Source organism: Leucopleurus acutus (genome assembly GCF_964270905.1).
Source record: "Leucopleurus acutus genome assembly, chromosome: 17".
NCBI lineage: Eukaryota > Metazoa > Chordata > Mammalia > Artiodactyla > Delphinidae > Leucopleurus > Leucopleurus acutus.
This window is the reverse complement of record NC_139159.1, coordinates 14053456-14070946: the sequence shown is the minus strand read 5'-3', so window position 1 is coordinate 14070946 and position 17491 is coordinate 14053456. Positions and strand designations below refer to the sequence as shown.

The window sequence follows — 17491 nt, the reverse complement described above, 5'->3', positions numbered from 1 at the left end:
CCAGCTGTTCCACAAAACTCATACATTGAATACAAGTATCGGGACCTCAGTGGCTCCATCTTACACTTGTTCTAGTACTTGAATGTTAGATGCCGCTCTTGAAGAGTATTTGCATCTCTGTACTATGAGTCTGGCTGCACTGCCAGCCAGCATTCCATTTCCTGATGGCTCCTATTACCACCTAATTATTTTTAAACCCTGATTTTATTTCAAACAGTTTACCATTGTCAAGGGTCACCTCCAAGTATGACATTACTGAAATCAAATATTTTTGGTTCTAGGTCTATGGTTAGGAGAGTTTAAGAATGACCTTCTTCAGAGTGACTGATAGACCATATGGCAAAATCTATGGCTAAACTATAAATCCAATATTAAAATTTTAATAAAACTATAATTTTCAGGACAATTATTCAGTCACAATTATTATTCATTTTATCTGTTTCATATTTATAACTGTCCTGATAAACAAGTTAGAAAGTACCCAAGAAACCTATACATTCATTCATCTGTTAAATTTTCAGATATTTATTGAGGTCTTATTATGTAGCTAAATAAGATGAAGAAAACAGATTCCTTCCCTCAAAGAATTTGCACCCTAATAGAAGAGAAGATGATTACAACTTATCAACAAAATCTTGTGAAAGTATATGGCAGAAAGGCCATATGATTACAGGACAGGGGTTGAAGAAAGTTCTGGGGGTTTTCAATCTCCTTTAAATTAGTAAGCTGTTTTCCAGACTTAATACTGATGGAGACATGGATTTCAGGGAAAGTAAGTAAGTCTGAATTTGGACTTGGATTAAATATACTTCTGATTGATTATTTTCTTGATTTTAGTTTTTAGTTCATTAAAAGTTATAGCACATTCATAGAATTAATACACTGTGCATCCTGTAAGGGTGTTGTTTACCTGGTCATGTCCACTTTGGGCACCTGGATGTTGAATCTGAGAGAGTACAGCTAGCCCAATTATATATATTGTCTTTATACAATACACACATGCGTGCACGCACGCACACACATATACACACACACATTCGCTTGAAGGATTTATTTAATGCAAAATTTATGAAGACCTCAAAAGAACTTGATGAAAATTATTAAATCCAAACTCTAGAATGCGAGCTTATGTATGTTTAAATGTGTGGGGAGTAGGAGGTATAAATGTGCTTGCGTTTGTTTTCATAAAAGTTCCAGGCCACTCGTAATTCTTTCAGATTTAGGGGATGCTCTTCTTTGTACCCTATGCTGCTCCTTTCCTAGACCATTTTACTTAGGATCACTTGCATTAAAGATCTTCCAAACTACTCTATAATACATGCTTGAAGTACAGTCTACTTTCTGAGTCTTCATCAGTTGTTTTCTATAGAAGGTGTTTCCCTCCATTAGAATCTGTACAATGTCACTAATTTATTCACTGCATTTCGAATGTGTCAGCTGAGTGACACTGGGGCTGTCTCCTCCTCTCACCTGAGCACCTGCCTCTTAGGTCCCTCTCCTGGCTGTGCTCCCTCTGGCCACATAAGCCTGCAGTTATGGAAGTGGGATAAGGATCTTTATAAATGCCTTTTAACCTGGAAAAGTAATTTCCTGGATCTCCCTGGGTACAGAGTCATGATGCTACCTGTGTAATATATCAGGTGTCTCTGATGACTACAGCTCAGGGGAATAGTTAATTAATTGCTTCACTCCAATTATCATGAGTGCTACATTACTACTTATAATTTTTATTTGTCTCTGCAGGCTACCACTGGTAAAGAAAAAAAAGTAAGATTCTGATATCTTATTATTTTAAAAATTGATGTTTTTCCTCTATGATCCAGACACTAACGTCTCACCTTCATGCTGAACCCATCTGTCTGACAATGTCAGTAACCCCTGGAGAGCATGCACTGAGTCATGCCAAATTATAGTAATTCATTCTTATTATGATTATAATCCAGTGACTTAAATCAGGAGCTGTATATTCTCTTTGTCTTAACTACTATTATAAAATTAATCTGTTTTGTGAATTTAGAACAGTTCTACATACATAAATTTATCCATATAACCAATAATGATACTTTCAAAAATAATAACGAGCCAATCCTAACATACTTTGAAACTTTTTAATAATCACAAGTTATCACTGTATATATGATATGATATATGATATAAATATAGATTTATATGATATAAATCTACAGCATTAGTAGACGATTCACATTCCAAATGGATATTTTATGTTGGTCTTCAGAAATAATAATTCCTTCTTTTAACGTACTACACTGCTTTTCAGAAAGTTAAGTCTATGGGCCTCTGCACCACAATTAAGAGATCAGTGAATCAAGATTTTTAGACCAAAAGTATAGCTTATCTTTACATGTTCTCCCTAAATAAGTCTGAATTTTTTGCAGACATCGTTTGATACTGGGAAAGGCATATACCATCATCATGGATGTCCTTTGGTTAAAAGCAATTTGTCAATAAACAGCAGTGTCTACTCACGTTTCTCTTGTTCTGCTTCCACTCCTTCACTTTCTGTGTCACTTGGCAGGATCCACGGTTGATGAACCACCTGCAATTGCTTTAAAGAGTCATCCTGCCAAAGAAAAAGTTTATTTGGATTAACCTCTAGAATGATACTGTGAATACCAATATGGGTGAACACTTCAGTTTCTATGAATTACATGTCAAAAAACCATAACAAGAATTTCCTCACAACAGAGAAGAATTTTAAGCTTAAATTCATTTTCATTTCATGGACATGTCACAAACTCTGAACTCATTTTTTTTACATTCTCCTTTAAATAAGATTTAATGTCTTAATAAGAAGAAATATCTAGACTATGTTCCTTCCTGAGTTAATATTTTTATGGAATTCTTAGCACCCATTCTTGGAAATATAAAAATGAAATATTCAATATAAAATTGCACAAAATGTGCCTGTTTGCCATCAAGGTTCCAATTCCCTTAAATGAGATTAAAGATTAGTAGGATTTAGAGAACATTCTCAACTTTACCCTTCAGTATTACTTCATTGCCTCCTTCCTCATATTACTTCCTATTTTTATTAATATATTTCTCAAATACTTCCTTGCTGTTCCATGCCTCTGTCATTGCCCTAAAGCAGACTCTCATCATCTCCCATCCTGACTGTAGTTATAATCATCTACAAAGTTTTCTAGGATTAAGATTCATACCCTCCCTAATTCTCTCCACCAGTTCCTTGCCAAGTAGAGCTTTTTAAAATGTCACATGATGTATTCATTACCTTGTTCATAAACCCTTGAGTAGTCTTCTCATAATTTCCAGCATAAAATCTCAACTCAAGGCCCTCCATGAGCTCTACTTGTCTAGCCTCTGTTCTACCACCACTTCCATCTCCATCCCACCTCGACTGACACTTCCACTCCAGCTTAATTAACTGGTAGCACCTTAATTTTGTCACTCTCTCTAATCTACCTAGATGTTTTCATATGTTATACTTCCTGCCTAGAATGCAGTATATTTATCTGTCTCAGACATTAACACTCTTCCCAAGGCTCAGGTATCATCTCTGTTGCCTTCCCTGACGCTCCAAGACAGATTTACTCCTTTGTGTGCCTGTTGTATCAATATAACAAATACTATATAGTAATTGTCCTTTCATATCTTCTGGCCTCAAAAATAATGTGGAAAGTCCTTTATGCCATGGATAACTTTTTTTACCTATTAATTTCCAGTATCCATTATAATGTCTGGGGAAAAATAGGTACTCACTAAGAGGTACACAGTAAACATTTGTGTATGAGGAAGTAGGAAAGAGAAAAAAAGGAGAGGATGAAGGGTAGAAAGGAAGGAGGAAGGAAGGATGGGTCCCTGTGACAATAAAATATAAATAACAATTTTGAATTTATTGAGTCATCATTCAATAAAATCTTTTCAAACATAACTTTGAAAATTAAAAACATAAAATCAATATTACCTGTCCATTTACTCTTTTGACCTCTCAATTCATTCATCATCTTCCCCCTCTTTGAAAGAAAGATCTTTTCCTCTAACTTGAGATATTTTGCTTTATTTTGTTCAGAAAAATACTAACAAGATAAAAATAAAGGCTTACGACCCCAATCTCTAAGAAACATGATACACCAAACATTAAATGTCCACTTTGTTTAAAATAAGTGCTGTATAAGAGAAACAACATATCAGCTATCCCTTGACTGTGATGGTTACCTCTGGATATGTTTAGTCCCAATCTAGAGTTTCAAAAAAGTACAGTTTTCCAGGAGTTACAAAGGGGATTAAGGAGTTGAATAGGTGAAGCACAGGGGATCTTTTAGGGAAGTGATATATACTCTGTTTGATGTACGAATGGTAAGTACAAGACATTAAGCATTTGTCAAAACCTGTAGAACTTCAGGCCACAGAGTAAACCTTAATGTATGCAAATGAAAAAATCAATTAGGAAGGTGGGATGTCCCAGGATGCAAGGCAAGATACTAAAAAAAAAGAATCTAAATGAATTACAAATGTAAAAGAACCTCACTGAAGTGGGTTGGGGAATAAGGTGCTGACCTAAGTAACTCTGAAAATGCATGGAGCCTGTAAGATCAGAAGCAAAAGCAAATGTACATAAGCACTGCATTATAGTGGATAAAGTTACGGGCTTATAGGTTAAAAATTCTGAATGTGTGTGTGTGTGTGTGTGTGTGTGTGTGTGTGTGTGTATATATTCTGGAATTGAACAAAGTAAATGGATGGCAGATGTTGGAAGCCAAGTTTTTCACTCTTGGAGAGGAGTTTACAGATAAGCAAGGATAGAATGTATAATGTATTGATATTAGAGTTGGAGACATCAGTGTGAACTCATGTTTAGTTTACTATACATACAGATGGCTACACATATAAATATGTGTGTATATATATATTAATGGTTACTAATCATACATATATCTTGCTGCTACGGCAGCTTAGAGGATTTAGACACAATGACACCCCAATAGCAATGAAAACAACCACCCGCTCCACGTCCCCTGCACCGGCAGGTGGACTCTCAACCACTGCGCCACCAGGGATGCCCTCTAATACCCTTTTCAGTGAAAGAATCAAGACTCTTGGACAAAGGACTGACTCTTAGACCAAGGCAAGAAATATACAAGATACAAGATAAGCCTGGAGCATCTTGTGCCAGAAAGCAAAAAAAGTGCTAACACACATACACATACATACACACACACACACACACACACACACACACACACACACACACACACACAAAATGACGGGGTATATCAAAGGGCTAAAGGAGCCAACTGAAAAATCTCTCTGTGGCCAAAGCTAGAACAATTTAAGCAACAAAATAAAGTAGCATTGGGTTACTACCCAACATACAAAACAAATGTCTATCAATCCATTCTGATGAAAATAAATGATTGACTAAATCAACAAGTGGGTGAGAATAGACAAATATGCCATGCAGAAGGATTTCAAATAATTTATGTAAATACTTAAGGAAGGAAGCAGAAAATAACTTCCCACATCTTTAGGGTGGGCTGTGTATAGCGACTTTCTTCCAAAGGGTACAATATGGAAAGAGAACGCAAAAAGAGTAAATTTACAGTGGAGAAAACTGACAAATACTACCTGAAACCAGGTGATTAAGGTTAACATCAACAGCAATAATTCCTATTGATAGTATGTAGCCTTGATAGGATGGGATAAAAATGGAATTTTATCTCTATGGTATTCCTCCTCAAAACACATTATTCAAGTCCAACCATGAGAAAACTATCATACAAACCTCAATTGAGGGACAATCAACAAAATATGTGACCAGTACTCTTCAAACACAAGGAAATACATATAGTCGTCAAACACACGGAAAGTCCGAGGAATGGTCACAACCCAGAATGGCCTAAGGAGATGTAAGTATGAGACGAAATGTGACATTGTAAAGCAACTAAACTTTAATAAAAAATTAATTTCAAAAAAAGAAATGTAATGTGACATTTTAGGTGGCATCTTGGGAAAACAAACTCGAATGAAGCATGGATTTAGTAACTAATAATGTATTAATATTCATTAATTGTGACAAATGTACCATACTAATGTAAAGCAATAATAATAGTTGAAACTGCAGGGGAGGTATATAGGAACGCTCTGTATTACCTTCACAATAATTCTGTAAATCTAAAACTGTTCTAACATAAAAAAGTTTGTTTAAAAAATTGAAATAATAAAAAAAAATTTAATGAGATTCATTAAAAACTCTTTTAGCATCAGCAGCTCTTGAAAATAGTCTGTTAATCGAATTAAAATTTAACTTCCTACCAAATGACAGATGGTCTTTGCAATGAAAAGTCCTTGCCCCAGGGGTCAGGAATCACAGCTTTTTATCCCGGTTAATCTAGGGCATGTCAGTTCCCCTCTTGGGATAGAATGAAGCGTGTGAAGGTGCTGGGTTAGATCATCTCTAGGACTTTACAATTAGTAAATTTCTATACCTAGATTCCTTTAGACTCTCAGTAGAATGTGAGAGGAACTAAATGAACTATTGTAGGAAAAGTCAGCAAACGTTAAAGATATTCCATCTTGGAATATACAATTTAGGTATAAATCAGTGTTTATTTTTAGGATTTAACTTTTTTTTTTTTCAAATTTATCAAGTATTGGATTTGGTCTTATAGGGCTATACTACAGAAGCAGCAGAAACGTGAAAAATCTTAGCTTTAAAATTCCATAACAGTATAAAGAACAGCAGAAGCAAAATTAAAAAAATCTTCATGTAACAGAGAGGGATAATCACATTCCTGCAGTTTTTCAAAAATAGAACATGGAGTCTCTGGTGTTTAAAGAGGAAATATGAAAAATGATCTTTTTGGTTTTATAAGGTAAAATCGAATGGCAAAAGTTCTTTGTTTAAAACAGAAAAAAGTTTAAAGTGATCATGAAAAAATGTTTTTAATTGAAAAAGTATTTTGATTATTTAGCTTTTTGGCCCAAATCCTAAAATCTGTTTTCGTAAGAAAAGATATGACTAAGAAGTCAATGGTGTTACTTTTTCCCATAATAGTTCAGAATATTAAGTAATACTACTGATTGGCTTCTGGTCTTAATGGCTTTACTACTGGACAGGCAAGTTATTCTTTGTTTATTGCAACCATTCTTTGTTTATTGCAAATCATATAAAATACAAATGAAACATGAGCTCAGCAAAATATCTAGTTTGGGAAAAACTTTAAAATGTTGAGATGTTGGAATCAGAATCATAGAGACAGTACAAATATTGCTATTAATAGATCATTTGAATGTTTTACTTTGGTTTTCCCTTGAATACAGTTAGTAATATAATGCACCTGTTTGCTTCATCAATACCAGCAGGCAGTACTATGTATGTCCAAAGTTCAGCCCATCAGACTTCTTATAATTATTTCTGATGGGGTCAAGGAGCTAAAATCGTGAACATTTTTAAAAACAAGAGTTGACATGTTCCTCTTTGCCAACTTATTCAAAAAATTTTCTACAGGAATATTAAACTCTGTATGAGCACAGTGCAAGCTGTTTCATATTCCCAAGAGCAAGTTCTTTGGATTGCTTTCAGAAGAAATGACATTCATCCTTTTTCTAAAACACTTTCCCCATAAGTATGTAAATGTCCAGGGACCAGGAGTGGTGGGAAATAGTGACATGTATCATATGGAAAACAGTCTCTCGCCCTGTATCAACATATCATTTTATCTGCTAACAGAGTAAGTGCTTTATAAACTTTAGCGGTATTGTTATTCCACGTGGGTAGTTTATTTTTGGATTCTCTAAATGCAATCAATCAGTGATTTATGTCATGTGTGGCCATAGGTTATTCAGGTTATTTAGAGAAAAAAAAATGCTCCTTTGCTCAGACTTTCACCATTGGATAATTTAACTCTGAGGCAACTAAATATTTCTTTCTCTTTGGTTAAGAATGAAACTAACACACCAAACATCAGTTTCCATCTTTCAAAAAGGATTAATCATTTTCATTTCCCTTCTATAACCATGAGATCTATATACAGTAAGTATCCCTGAAGCATGTTGCAAATAAAGCAAAATAAAAGTACACCCCACTTTACATACATTTAATAGACTGCAATACTGACAAAGAATTAAGCCTATACTTCTGTTAAAATTAAGTTCTCCATATATAATTTACATTCTTAAATTAATAAAGTTTGGAAATAACTTTGGTAATGAAATGGCTAGTATTATCAGGCTGAACTCTGTAACTTTTTAGTGGATTATACTTCTATAGTTTATTTCTTTTGCATATCATCAAAGGTCAATTAAAACATAAGAACAGGGAAGTAATACATTTGAGAAAATATAAGTTGGAACGAATAGGATCTGGGAAAAGAAAAGAAAGGGAGCAATAACCAAGTTATCAGTACAAAAATATGGTAGATTGTGGAAAATATTACAAAATAAACACAAGTTGCTAAAAAATTTTACCTGACATATTTGCTACACTACACTACAACTACACTACACATTGGGATTGCCCTCTGATAAAAGAAATTTTCACATATTGAGATATAGGAAAGTCATTCTGGCTTATACATGAGTTAACTTGAATTTTATGCTAACTAAAATAGCCTGTTGCTATTAAACATACATTGTACATCTGCTTTAATTCTTAGAGAAAAGGATGCATTGACCAAAAGCAAAGAATGTCCATGTTAAAAATAAAGATTAAATGCGTCTCTTCTTGGGACGCCAATGCTGGTCCTCCTTTGATGATAAGACTCCCTGCCCAGGTGTCAAGGCCAAGCTGACTTGCTGTGTACTTGCTGGACTGTTCTTTTGTTTGAAACCTTGAAGAATATAACCCTGACTTGTTTAAGGTTCTTTGTTCTGACAAGATATAAAACTATGCTGAAAACTCTGCTCCCCACAAGCAGAGTCTTCTGGGCTAGTCCTCAGTTTGGCTCAAAGAAAACTCTTTTCTAGTCTTTCTTATTGACTGCTTATTGATTATTTTCATGACACCTTCATCTTCTTTCTTTTTATTTTTTTAAATTTAAAAAATTTTTTTTTCATCTTCTTTCTTAATTCATTCCATTTTGTGGTTTTTCTATACAAGGAAATTGTAGGATGAAGTTGTAAAAGACTTTGAAATTAGCAAAAGATTATTGAGTGTAGTCAATGAAAAATAAGTCATTTTTCTAGCAAGCCCTTTTGTTTATCTGATTTTTTTTTTTTTTTTTTTTTTGTGGTACACAGGCCTCTCACTGTTGTGGCCTCTCCCGTTGCGGAGCACAGGCTCTGGATGCGCAGGCTCAACAGCCATGGCTCACAGGCCATGGCTCACGGGCCCAGCCGCTCCGCGGCATGTGGGATACTCCTGGACCGGGGCACGAACCCGTGTCCCCTGAATCGGCAGGCGGACTCTCAACCACTGCGCCACCAGGGAAGCCCTGTTTATCTGATTTTATAAAGGCTCCGAGTCTTTCACTGACTTTGAGCTATTTTACAACTTTGTAATTTATAGAAATGTATAGTAGTGCAAATAATTATTGTCCATATAAATGCAAATTGCATCTATTTTAATGTAATTGGTTATTAGCTTATAGATGTTGATCAGTTTGGCCATTTTTTACATCTGTTTATAACTTCATTTCAGCATTCTTTATTTGACTACACATGTGAGGGTTAGAATTCTCCTTTGAACTGGCTATAACATCTTACTGGTTTCCTCATTCATTAATGACTTAAACAAACCTTGACATGTGTTCATTTTACATCTGTATGAAAGCCATCATGATAAGTTTTTAAAAAATTGCTATCCTTTAACAACATGTATGAATTCTTAATGAATATCGGTGACCAAATGGGGTTTCCCTGCAAAAACCCTTGTTTTCTAGTTTCCTAAGTGGAATAAAACTATAATGCTGAATAATAGTTATTTCCACTTTTAACAAGTAAATCCCTGTGCATGATAAAAAGCAAATTATCTCTTATTTTTATAGGAGAATAATGTCATGCACTCTCTTTCAAAAGTATAGCTGGAACTTCATTACACTAACAATCACAAAATACACCACAGGAGGAAAAGACAGGCCAAAACTGGCGTGAAGAACGATTCTAAGATATTTTGTTACATAGAATTGATCCCCTTTCCAGTTCAGATGGTACAGCTGGCAAAATCAGCCTCAACAGATTTGGAAAGGCCTGCCTGCTCAATGTGCTTCTTTTCCTGTCTGACACCCTCAGAGATTGTGAAGCTGCCGCTTGACACCTTGAGTTAGTTCACACTCCTCTGTGTGTTGCCTTGGCCTTCAGCTAACTTCCTGAAGTTGTGAGGAATGGCTCTAAACTGCTCTTGAAAAAGTTTTAAAGGTCATTAACTTCAGTCTTTAGCTCTTTATAGTTCCTCAATCATTTAAACTGACAATACTTACTTGTTGAATACATATGCAAATTAATACATTTCTCTATTAATTACTGGATTTTTAACCAGTGTACTATGCTATTTCTCCAGTTATTCCTTTGGGAAATGTGATAGTTTAAATGGATTAGCTTCTCTATAAAATGTATAGTAAGCTTTGTAAGTACTTGATTTTGATAAGTTGTTTTTAATTATATATATTTTTTGAGTGAATATTAATATTATAATTCTAACAGCTAAAATTTTTGCGATGTGAAGTTTTTATTCCTACCTTGAGTTAGCAAGTGCCTTACATGTAAAGAACACATAATTTAAAAAAAAATTGTTAGAACCATTTTGAGGATTAACCGAAATAAACTATTACAAAATATCTCATTTTTATTTGGTCAAAAATACAAATCCTATCTGAAAAAAATAATACATTAAATATATAGAAAATATAAATAGAAATTTCATTTTAGCTTTACTTTTTGAGGAGACCATATCATCTCCTTAGTTTTGACTTAGGTCTAAACAGAATTGCCTAACATCATGTGGTTATGATTCTGTCTAATTATAAGACTAAATTTAAAAAAAAAAAACAGGGATTTTGATGTGCAAAGAGCTGTTCAAACTTTAGCAAGAAATGTTAAATATAATAAAAATGTAAACTCTATGGTTTATGTGAGTTTTAGTGTGCACTAAATAAAAGCAAATGTTTGCTAGTTCACTTTTAACTTCTAACTTCAATGCTTCTAACATTTATAAATACTGTTCCCCATTGTTTGCTGATTCTATTAACAAGAAGGAAGGCAAAAGTGAAATAAGAGTATAAATGAGGAAAAATAAAACTATCCTTTTATGGCTCACATTCTTAACATATTTGGACTGCCAGTGGAAAGAGTTAGAACACATATTTCCTAAAGACCAAATGCATTAATGTCTGCAAAAAGAAACCAACTATTGATAAATTAATAGTTCATTAATTAAGATCATGCTTAGTTTTTCTGTAAAGGATAATTGTTTACTGCTTTTAAAAAGAGCTAAAATCTAAATATCAATCAATATTAGAAAAAAAAATACTATGTGATACTGAACCCCTAGAAAGGAAAGGCTTACCTTGGGCAGCTCAAACATAGTCATAAATTCAAACTGAAAGTCAGTAATGAATCTCAGAAGCTGGAGAGATTACATGCCCCAATCAACCAAAAATATTATTTTTGAGAATAAATGAATAAATAAAACTCATAAATTTATTAGTAAGAATTTCCCTTTTACCCATGTTATATTTATAAAATTGGGGATTTTCCATGAAGTATGCAGTTACTTTCTAGAAATAGCATTGGAAAGAACACTTCAGGGTAGAGCTTCTCAGACCTTAGGGTGTTTATGAATAACACAGGGATTTTGTTAGAAATGCAAATTTTGATTCTTTGGATCTGGTGTGAATGCTGAGGTTTGGCATTTCTTACAAGCCCCCATTTCTTACCTAGTCAGAGGACCACATTGAGGAGAGATGCCCTGCCAGCACTTCTAGTGAAAAGGCACAAATGCCCAACCTTGTCACATTAAGTATTTACAATTGCTTACAACGTGCACGTTTAAGATTGCACATATATAATGATGCAGAAAATAAGGATCTTTTCCTTGGATAAGAACCCAAATTAGAATGACTCATTTTTAGAGTTCTATCACGTACGCAGCCCATACCCTGTACCAGCACCTCTTCTTCCAAAGTACTAGACCCATACAGGACACACGACAAAAGGCATTAGGTACCCTTTTGGTGGAGGTGACCTACCACCTCTAGTCCCTAATGGGGAATGCTAGCCAAGGGCTTGGGCAACTAGAATCCTAAAGGGAGGTTCTATTGGTGTACATATTGAAAATAGTATCTTTCTCTCCTTGGGCAGCATTAACTTCTTGACTGTATTTTTCTCAATTTCGGCATCAAATCCATTACACTGAAATTTAAAATTGGTGCACCAACCCTCCAATTTTTTGCCCCATATATTTTGATTTTCTAACCCGAACTGAGACCATCTACGTAGTTATTTCCTTTCTTTCCTTTTGTTACCCTTTCTCCATTGTGCTTTTGGTCAAACTTCAACCATCTCCAAACAAGCCTGCAAACCAGAGATTTGAGACTTAGAGGGGTGCTATGCACTCTGATTTTCCTCTCCAAGTGATATTTGGAAGCAAGAGTGAGTTTAAGTATGGGTACCCTGTTTTGAATAAATGTACGGACTACCTCCTACACTCAGTAGGCCACTCAAAATGGTCTTTTAATGGATTCATGCATGAAAGAATAAGATACTTAGAGAAACAGATTCTGTCTTGCTGAGAAGCAATAGTCAAACCAAATATTTGCTACTTCTATGATATCGTCGCCAAACTGGTTTCCGGTTTCCTTCACCCGAAACAGATTCAGATGGCTAATTCAGTGACCATTATGGTTTGGCTTCAGACCAAGTTTTATGGAGTCTGTCCACTGGCTTATCTGAGAGTTCCCAAATGCAGTTTGCAGACAGCCCAAAGACACATCCTGAGACACAGAGCACCCCTGGATATCTCCAAAATAAAACCAGGAGTCTAAATGGCTTTGCAACAAAAATCTGCCAGACATTTTTATTGTCAAGATAGCACTTTGCTTAATGGCTTGTATGAATAACATCCTTGATGAGCATTTATCACATGAATGAATCCCAATTTGGTACAGATTATTCTCTCCATAAGAGCAATGATCATATCTTATTTTTTTGTGCATGGCCAATATAAAACATGTGTTTCTCATTTATTAGGATAGCAACAAATGTTTATGAGTGAAAATATATGATAACCTTAGGTTTATACAGTTTTACCTTCATTTTCAAGATAAATTAATATTTATAGGATCTCCCAACCAAGGAGGAACAAAACACCATTTTGATAACATATTATTTACCGTCTTGTTTTTGAGGGCATGACTGGAAACCCTACAGGCAGATGGAGAAAGCCCAAGTGAGTGTCTCACCCTATATGATAGACTGATTTCAGACCATGTTACAAGACTACCTTAAAACTCACTTCTTCCATGTAGTTTTTCAATGACTGTCCTCCACTGGAGGCTTCTCCCTAGAGGCAAAGAGGAAGAGAGGTTGAAAAAGTCAAGAGAAGGAAAGAGAAAATAGGAAAGAAGATGAGTCATGAAGAGCAGTGAAACTTGGGAGCAACACCAAATCTTTACTGTCCTCCACCATCTCAGTTCGTACTTAGGGGATTATCAGCTTGGCAAATTCTTACTCTGGAGGAGATAATAATTGTTTCAAGGCAACAATATATCTTTTAGGCGGATTTTAGGTCACATAAACAAATAACCACCTAGTGGAGCTAGGTGGACAGAATGCTAAATGTGCAGTATAAGATTTTCTGTTATTAACTTTATAAATATGCACCTAAAACTAGATTAAGAAAACAGTCACTAATTCTGTCTTTGATAAATCTGTGTGAAGACCTGGCACAGGGACTTAAAAGTACTTATGGAAAAGAGTACAGCTCATTAGCCTGCCCTTTTCCAAATGTTTATATCCAGTCTTCTTCACCTTACTTGTGTGTTACTAGTAAATTCTCCATTATTTGTGCCTTCTACCAGCATTTCATTGAACACTAGTAATCACTGAGATTTTAAATCACTGAAATTTAAAACATCAAATTAAACAGATATTGCAAACTCATCTAAACATTGGTGGTCAAAATTGTCAAACAGCTTGTCAGTTTGGAAAGGTTATATATCTATAAAAGCAAAGTGATTCCGTTAGAAAAAGATATATTTTTATAATTCATGGCCAGAAATGTTTGGAAATAAATTCTGAGATATGAAATGGTAAATTCTAGGACACCATATGTGTTTAAAAGATAACTAAATAAATGTGAATAAAGCTTACATTTGTTTCTATAACTTTTCAAAGACCCTCCTTTTTAACTTCTCAAGGCTCTCATAGACATGATCTTATTTGATTGGTTTTTCACTGCAATTTGAGGGTAAGGCATCCTCAGGTCAATTCGATCCATAAAGAAATTGAAGGCAGAGCTGCTGATTGAAGTGCTTAAAGCCCAGGAACCAAAAAAAGGCATTGCTGGGACTGGATTCAACCCTGACACTCTTCTACCTTGCTGCAATGAAAATTCTAAAACAAAAAATTAAATATACTTTAGTTTTTTTAAAAAAAATTGTGATGTATACTCCAAAGCACTTTCAGAGGGTTAAAAAAAAAAAAGCATGATTTTTCTTCAAAACAAAAATTAAGCTAGGAATAAAGTTCTGGGATTCCTTAGAAATCACAGATGTGGTCATATTTTTTCACAAATCATGGTTTCCACTAGCAAAAAGATTAATATGCTATAGTTTAAATGTTTCCAAATGCTTCCAATCTTGTGGGATTTTTTCAACGGATAAGATAGTGAAAGAGATAGGATAGTTATATTTACTTAAACTGAAACATAAACTATTAGAAAATATCAAATCCATATAAATCCTCCAAACTATGAGGAATTTAACTCAAAGCATGCAGACAGGGCTGGAAACTTACTTCAAATAAACTGCTTTTTATAGTTGAACTAACGACGCTATCAGCCCTCATTTGGACAACTGGTCCACAAAGAATGCTGTGGGTTCTTCCAATTTGGCTCTTCTATGTGACAGAACTAGTCCATTTGTGCCAATAATCCCCTTCGCCTGGGCTGCTAGGGGCAAGAGAATGAGTGGCAAACTGCTTGGAGTAACAGATCTGCTTTCTGGAAGGGCCAGCATCTGAGGGCCAATGGTGAGATGCTGCAGACGAGTCCCTGGGTGCTCGCTGAAGACACCTATTTGTTTCCTTCGCTCCGGAGTGCAGTGGTTTTCCCAAATTGTCTGCATACTTGTAGTCTTATGCCAAGACCTGGTGATGACTGAGGGTTTTCTTGATGACCAGATATAACTAAAGCACTGTGTGTACTACAGGGCTTCTCGACAGGCTTTCTTTTTCCCACAGTGCCAGGTCCTTTTCAATATCTACACCATAGAAAAGGAGCAACCTACACAACGCTATTTGTTTCAAAGGCCACACAGCTTGGAGTCTGGCTGTGACCACCTTTCATAAATCACTGACATGGGTGGCACTGATGAATGAGGAACACAAAGTAAACGACTCCAGGAGGAAAATACAGAGGAAATGGACCTTTTGCAGAGAGAATTACAAATGTGGCACAGAGCCAAGGGAACAAAGGAAAGAACAAGACACCAGGATCTCTGAGCCTTGGGGTCAGAAGAGATGGCCCCAGCCAAGAGGCTTGATTCAACATGGCTGCCCCAGGTTCCCCATTTCTAACATGGCACTGCTGAAATGCTGATTTTCCCTCCTTCCCCCACTGGTGGTGCTAATGAAATAAAATCCCTTCCAAAGCACAAAGCTATCAACTTCAGTCATCCTTTTCTTAGCTTTAAAGAACTGGCATTTTAAATATCAAATAATTCTAACAATATAATATTTTGTTAATCATCTGGAAATGAATCAAAAATACCCAAATGCAATTTCCCTTGAAAAACAAAGAGAAGAAAGGGGATAGAAGGGTGGCAGACAGGGGCGTGTGAAGGAGGGAAAGGGCAGAATACATGGAAACTATGCCTTAAAAAAAAAAAAAAAAAGAAGAAAAGGAATTTCCTGAAATGTGGTTTCACTTATCATGAATCTTAATATAACCAACAGTTGAGATAAAAATGTTTTGAATGTGAATTACAAAATATAAACTCAGAGAAAGAAAGAAAGAAAAAGAGGCTGATATGATTACTGCTTAACATATGATGTGGGATCACAACTGTCAGAGACGAAGGCTATCGTCACTCCCCTAGTTCTTTTCCAGTTAAGGAAACATTCTCAGTGAGATGGCATATTCTAGAGACTGAGCTAGGACTAGACCCACACTTTCCTGAATCCATCACCATTTTCCACCATACCAGGCTGCTCTTGTTTCAACCAGTATTTCCTGTTCATCTCTTACTAATCTTTAGACAAAATGCGTACAGACTTGCATTTGCATATAGGGTACATTTATTCACTAACATTTTATGTCTAAGACCTCTGGTATTCATTTCCTTCAAAGAAAGTTCCATGAGAACCCTACTTCCACCAGAATGTTCTTTCTTCCCACTTTTTTTTCAAATGAAACTAAACAATAATCCTGATACAGACAACACTCTCTTAAGACGTACCTGTGGTACTTAGAACCCACAGAAGAATGGAAGCTCCATATGAATGGCCAGGGCATTTCTGAACCTAAGGGACCCATAACACTTTACCCCGTTATTTATGCCACAAGTATTTATTAAGCACCTATTGTGTGCCACATAATTAACTAGGCTTGGGAACAAAGAGGTGAATAAGAACTGATCCCTACCATAAAAAGTTTACCTTGAGAAAACAGATCTACAAGTTATTAGAATACAGAGCAAAAGTTAATTGACACAGGTAAGCCCAAGGTGCCACAGGAAAAAATAGAAGGAAAAAGCACCTACTCTTTCATTTATTTAACAGGCATGTTTTGAGAAACTCTATGTGCTGGGAACTGTTATAAGCATTGGATACAGATGATGAAGGAGTCAAAGTAGAAGGATTAAAACTTGCAGAAATTATTTTTAAGCTTAGTCCTAAAGACAGTCAATTAGCCAGATGAAGGAGCTGAATAAGGAGGAGAACTCATACCAGGCAGAAGGAAAATTCTGTGCAAGGGTCCAGACCCAACAGAGCAAATACATGAAACCACAAGTATTACTATGAAAACCACCAATATACTATGCACTGAAATGTGTATTGCATTTTGAGATATAGAGATATTAACATCGTGTCATTTCCTAATTTTATACTATAATTTCCTGTAATACAGCTGCTAATATAATGGTTACACATTTTTTGGTTTTTTTGCTATGCCATGAGGCTTGTGGGATCTTAGTTCCCTGACCAAGGATAGAACCCAGGCCCCCTTAAGTAGAAGCGTAGAGTCCTAACCACTGGACCACCAGGGAATTCCTTGTTGAATTTTCTTTTTTTCTATTATTATCAATTTATTTATTTATATACATCTTTATTGGAGTATAATTGCTTCACAATGCTA

At 35.3% G+C, this 17491-nt stretch overlaps 1 protein-coding gene across 2 annotated transcripts in view; it reads right to left on the bottom strand.

Moving 5' to 3' along the window:
* Window positions 1-17491, bottom strand: part of LOC309974341 (uncharacterized protein C8orf34) — a gene marked incomplete at both ends in the record, with an annotated part of 325219 nt that overhangs the window by 14076 nt on the left and 293652 nt on the right. For both annotated transcript variants that reach the window (XM_082858974.1, XM_082858973.1), the window contains 2 exons: window positions 2488-2581; window positions 13430-13477. In XM_082858974.1, the coding sequence (XP_082715100.1) occupies window positions 2488-2581; window positions 13430-13477 (142 nt within the window). The remainder of the gene's footprint in view (window positions 1-2487; window positions 2582-13429; window positions 13478-17491) is intronic.